This window comes from Oxyura jamaicensis, chromosome 1, assembly GCF_011077185.1.
Source record: "Oxyura jamaicensis isolate SHBP4307 breed ruddy duck chromosome 1, BPBGC_Ojam_1.0, whole genome shotgun sequence".
NCBI lineage: Eukaryota > Metazoa > Chordata > Aves > Anseriformes > Anatidae > Oxyura > Oxyura jamaicensis.
Window position 1 is genome coordinate 170,280,009 of NC_048893.1, and position 6,300 is coordinate 170,286,308.

The following is a 6,300-nucleotide window of genomic DNA, read 5'->3' on the forward strand; positions in this document are numbered from 1 at the left end:
TGCAAAGCCTATCTCCTCAGGTGGCAAATCATTGTTTAGAAGAATCTCTTTCCTGATGTTCCTGCTAGGAAAAAAGAGGGGAAAAAATAAAGTCTGATTTGGAGTTCTGATTTGATTGGCCAATGTTTTAAGGAACTCTCAGTTGCTGGCTTTCATTAATTTAAAAAGAAAAAAAAAAAAAAAAGAAAGAAAAAAAATATACAAAATGTCTTATGCTCTATTCACAGTGTACAGTACAATTTTATTAGTTACTTTACTTGCTTTCCCTTAGCTCAGCCATTCTCTCTATAGTCATGTGACAGACATTTTATTTCAGTTTTATAACACATGTACATAAGAATGAGAGAAATAACTCAAACTCCATCTTCCATTGCTGTCTCTTTCTCCAGTGGTGATAGATAGCAGAGATACCAAAGAGAAAAAAATATATATACATTCTAATACTTTTGTGTGTGGTATTTCCTACACAAATAATCACATTAATTTTAACTGAACCAGCAAAACTCCCAATGTATAAGCTTCACTGTTTTTTTGGTACATTATGAATCCTAAATTATGAAATGGATTTTTTAACCTGGGATATGCTTACTGGAAGCAATATGCCAAAGATCTACAACACAAGGCAGTTGTCAGCCAAATTAAATAAAAGCAAAAAAATCCTAAACTCTTCTATAAAGCTGTGAGTCATGAATTCTGAATTACCTCAGAGTGGTAAATAAATAATCACTACTAAATACAGATAATGTGTTAAACAGCTAAAGCTAGTAAATCACTAGTGACAGAGAGCCTTAAGGTAAATTCTTCTTACATTGGCACAGCCCTTTCTCAGAATATTGTGGGTTTATGTCTTCAGACATATACAATGAATTGTACAATTGGTTACTCAGTGTTAAAATCATTTATAAAATACACAAATCTCTATCACTTGACTGCATTTACATACTGGCTTAGATTTTGCTGAATAATGGATCTCACTGGCAGAGCTAAAGACTTGGTGCACAGACACTGAAGTGATGAGCACCACAGAAATACGTATAAAGGACTGATCAAACGATAAGAAATCCTCTCCACTATGGAATTCAAGCTATCAAGCTATCAAGCAAAATCAATCTTGGGTCTCCTGGCCAAAAAGAAAAAAATATATATAACACAGACAACACCACATTTTAGTTACATAAATTGTCCAAAACATGGAGAGTAGCTTGATAAAACATCTACAAGATCCTTTGTTTACTTGTAATTGTAGACTTATTCTAACAGCAGGAGCTAAGAGCAAACTTTCAGAATGTTTGTTTCCAACAACCAAAGACAATTCATTGTAGGACTGACTAATTAAAATCACCCTTTAACAGCAATGCCAACATGAAAACGTGTTGCTGTTCTTCCTTGAATTGATGAAAAGTATGGCTTTGTGAGATTCGAGACTGCCAACCTAAATTAAATAACCTCTTTTATTTGTGTTTGTATAGTAGAGCTTAAATTTAATATAGCCCAGACACTATATTTAAAAAATGTGCCATAGCTATATGTCCAAGAGTATCTGAGGCATGTAAGGGACAGATCTTGAGCTAAACATTTTTTTCTTTTTCATTTTCTTGTTCTGTCTGTTATTTTATTTTGAATGTGGGTTGTTTTTTTTCAACTTCCATCTGAAGATAATTTTGATTTTTTCAAATGCAATAAAATTACCTTTAGAAAAAAAAAATGAAAAGTTGAAACTCTTTCCAAGTTATTCTGCAAATATTTTTCATAACAAATGAAAAAAAAAAACTAAAAACATCCCCCCCCCACCCCCCCACCAGAATAAACCATGTATAACTAGAACTGCAGTAATCCATTGCACACTCTAAAGAATCAGAGAAAATACTGTTCATGCCTTGACATGTTTGGCACTGACATGTTTTGCAGCTCTCTCAACTTACTAGCAAAACTTTGAAAAGGGTGTCATCTTTTAAGAAGTCAATCAAATATCCTACATTAAACAGACTGCATGTATTTGGGAAAGCAAAAAACAAAAACAAAAACAAACAAACAAACAAAAAACACCAAGGAGGTTCCAGGTGTGGGTTTGAGTGTAATTTTTCTTATTAAACATGGGTTTGCAATAGTAGCTTCTACAAGGACTTGCACATAACCATGACTGATGGATGTATTTGTAGGCCATTCAGTTAGCTCCATCAGCTCACTCAAACACATTTTGAACAGATTATGTACTGCAGTACTTCGTAGACCATACATTAAACAAGAGACTTTGCTCTGAGGCACTGCTTCCCACAATCCATGGGGAAAAGGAAGCAGGAAAAAAACAAAACTCATAGAGTTCGACAGCTACCGAGGCAACACTTGCCATTTACAATATAAGCCCAAATATTTTTGCAACACAACTATATATTAATTTAATAAAATACACAATATAGCTCTTATACACTCAACAATTTGGCTCATATGCACTGAATCTGCAATAAATCAATAAAAATATGTCATTTGATGTAAACACACTGAATCTTCTTACATTTGCACATTTAAATGATCATGTGATTTGTGTGGATGTCTAAGACATTTTCACTTTCCTGAGCTATTTTAGTGTCCACAAATGAATATAAAAGTGTTAATAATGTTAATTTCTTTTGCATATTACCCTGAAAGGTAACTATTATCTTTTTCAAAATTTATTTCCCCCCCCTTTTTTTTTAAACTTATCACTAACTATTTATAGTTTTGTTGGACACTAAAATGCTAAATAGATATTAAAACATTTTTTTTTTTCTTTTTATCAAGTGAATTATCTTATGTGTGCAGGACAAGATGGACTATATCATTTTACATTTAACCTTAATGTGATATGAAGTGTTTTACTAATGATCAGGACATGTTTTGTTGAGTAATGATTTGGAATGGTGGGTTTTTGTTTGTTTGTTTTCTTGTTCCTTTTTTTTTTTTTTTTTTTCTCATATTTGTGGCAGATAACTTTGTACATAAATGTTTACCACAAATGAATGTTAATGTTTGGTGTCACTTGGACTACTACAAGAACTCTTTAGGACTTTCAGTAGAAGCCTGTGGTGACTGCTGGAACTTCACCACAGATCAGAGATATTCAACCCTGTTTTTCTTGGGGTTTATACGTAAACAGTAAAGTCAGCATCAGCTATTGAGGACAGTCTCAAAGTATCAGATGTATTTCCATTCCACCTTTCTCACACCTTCCTATCAGATTGTCAAAATGGCACCATCTTTCCTTCATTCATATAGTTCTTAGTGTACTTGACTCTGTCCTAATGAAAATTTGGTCAAAATGAAACCAGTGTTATCTGTCAAAAAGAAAGAGCAGTGAAAAGAACATACTTGTGGGCACTTCAGATGTTCACTAAAAGCCTTAAAGCAGCATTGGTCTTCCTTCATTCTTGTAAATCTGTTACAAACAGGGGATTTTATGATTTCTTTGTGTTTTGTTTTTAATCAGCAGAAGAGAAACATAACTGCCAGCCTGTCCTTATTTTCCCCTTCACTTTCTGACGGCCACAGGGTCGCTTCCCCGACAGTCCTGCAAAAGCTTGTCTATTTCTCTGACAACTTCCTCGGCATCCACCGACTCCCTGCCTAGATCCCGGGCTGAACGGTCTAACTGCTCCAGAACAGAGTCCATCTCACTCGAGTCTCGGCTCACTCGGGAATGCACATCTGCAAACGCCCTAGCCATCTGATCTGATGCAATGAAGGGAGCGTCTTTTGACTGTTTACTAGGCGATAGATACTGACTGTCAGTTGACAAGTATTGGCTGTTTGGTTCAGCCAAGGCTCCTGATTTCACTTCACAACCATTCAGAGGTCCTTTTGTTGAGGTGCAAGGCTCAATGCATGTCTTGGTTGGGCTGCTCGATGCTGAGGGAACCTCCTGAAGCAGAGGACTCAGGGCACGTTTGGCTTTTAAGTAAGGTTTAACATTGGCAATGAGAATAGTGTGCTCTCTCTTGTCTTTCCCAAATGTACAAAAAGTCTTTTTCCCAGTGGGATTCACAGTTTCGTAAGTCTCAGTCTCAACATTAGCTTCAACTGTGGGTACAAAGAGATTTGTGCGATAATCTGCATTCTCAGCCTGGCTGGCTGCAGGGAACTGTGGCATCCAACACCTGTCAGAATGACCAAGCACTCTGCATTCATCTGTGCAGTTAACACATTCTTCTTGCTCTGCAAAACAAAGAAGAAAGAGAAAAAGTCTAGTTATAAGTGGTTTTCTTTAAATTAAAGGAGAGTCTATGATCAACTTGTGATGGACTTACTTGACATCTGGTTTCTTAATTATGGAGAAAAAGAAAAGCTATAATTAAAATATTTCAGAAGGATTGCATAGACTGACTAGTTGAGACAAAAGATTTATTTAATGCTATTCTCTAGGTATTAAAGCATTCACACAGCCCAATGGAAGCAAAAAGGGGTCATTAGAAAATCATTCTCGGTGGAATTGAGCTTCATCTGTAAACTAATCTGCTGTAGAAATCTGTTAGGCTTTGTTCTGTAAAACTCATCCTAGAAAATAGTGAACAGTACTTAAGGAACTCAAAAGGCATTATCAGGATTAATTTTTCAAATCAAATAACTGAGCAATGACTGCCTTTCTGGAAATACAAACACTTCATAAAAATCAGCAAGCTGGCTTTTCATTTTTGTCACCTCCATTTCTTTTGTAATTGTTATGTTGTATGACAGTCATGAAATAAAAAGGTTTTGTTAAAGAGCCTTCTTTTCCTGCTGAGAACAGAGAACTAAATTTTTCCATCAGTATGCATTAAATATAAGCTTGTCAAAAAGTGCACATTGCAATTTTATTAGGCATGAGTATGGATCATGTAACCAGCTTTCCCATTTTTTGTTTTCGTGCAATAACTGAAAATGTATTTCCTCAATACATAACAGTTTAGAAGAATGACAAACCATGACATGCTATTTGAACTGATAATTTTATCTGGATTTTTATAGTCTTATTTCTTTCAAAAAATATATAGTTAAATAATATATATATATTGTTCACTACAGTCTTAGAACATAAATTTTAATAATTCCTGTCCTACAGTTTGAGGACATAAAGAAAAAATTCTGTTTTAAAAAACTTAGTTTGTCTGTTATTTTGCACTAAGAGAATATGTTTGGGTCACCCTTCACCATTTTGAAATTATTTACATGACTCTATCCTAATTTCAGGAAGCAAGAAAACTCCAGAAATGCCCTTTAAATGATTTTTATTTTTATTTTTTTCAGGAATGCAAAACTGTGATGCAAGTTACCTTCTCTTCCTTTAATCTCGCAGTACTCTTCTGTTAATACTGACAAAATTAATCCTTTTACCATCTCTGGGCTTTGATGAGAATTTTGACTCTGATTTTTAACTATTAAGTATTTTCAGCCACAGAATGGACAACTGGGTTTCAAATTTGATTTGAGGAATTCAGTATGTTCAAAACGCCTGGAGTTTCAACTGGACAAAATAAATAAATAAATAAATAAATCAAACAATAAAAACCCTGTAAGTGTGTATTTATATGTAAGGATGAATCACACGCATACAGACATGTACAACAGGTCTTTAAAAAATGAGCAAACTTGTTGACCTGAAAATAGGGTAAATTTTAAATTAAAAAAAAATAAATTCCTTGTAATCTTATGATATCTGTAAATAACCACCAGATTCATGGACAGCTGCACTGCAAAAACCTAACACAGAAGAAAGACTTCTGTGAGTCCAATAGACATTAATATAATGTGACTTAAATTTAAGCAAAATTGTGTTATGACACAATAATCAGTTAAATCAGAATAATTTATTCAGACGTTTTAGTTATTAATGATGAAGTCCTATGAAAGAGTGTTATTCGTATACATGCTCCCTTCCTTGAAAAGTTTAAAATCTAATAAATAAATAAATAAATAAATAAATAACAAAAGCAAGTGAGAATGATGAGGAGGACACAGTGATTTTTGAGGAAGAGAATGTTAAGACACAGGCTTAAAAAATAAAAATTTTAGGGGACCTCCAAGGATAAGTAAACCATATTCTGGTTCTAGCATAGAATAAAAATTAGATTATTCATAATGAAAAGCAAAAGTAAAATACATCCCCAACTTTGAGACTATAACACACTGACAGAACTGGGAAAAATTCTTCTTTTACTCACTTGAACGAAATGGAATGGACATATATGCCCACCCATAGGCACAACATAAGTGGGAAAACAGTTTAATGAGGAAGGAAAGGAAAGGAAAGGAAAGGAAAGGAAAGGAAAGGAAAGGAAAGGAAAGGAAAGG

The 6,300-nt window shown here is 34.1% G+C and overlaps 1 protein-coding gene across 4 annotated transcripts in view; it reads right to left on the reverse strand.

Annotated features, from left to right (window-relative positions):
* Nucleotides 1-2,688: 2,688 nt before the first annotated feature.
* PCDH17 (protocadherin 17) overlaps nt 2,689-6,300 on the reverse strand; it is a 90,329-nt gene continuing 86,717 nt past the window's right edge. For 3 of the 4 annotated variants that reach the window (XM_035321864.1, XM_035321871.1, XM_035321853.1), the window contains one exon: nt 2,689-4,188. In XM_035321864.1, coding sequence (XP_035177755.1) covers nt 3,506-4,188 — 683 coding nt within the window. In that variant the 3' untranslated portion in view covers nt 2,689-3,505. The remainder of the gene's footprint in view (nt 4,189-6,300) is intronic. The other variant, XM_035321880.1, reaches the window with a different exon arrangement.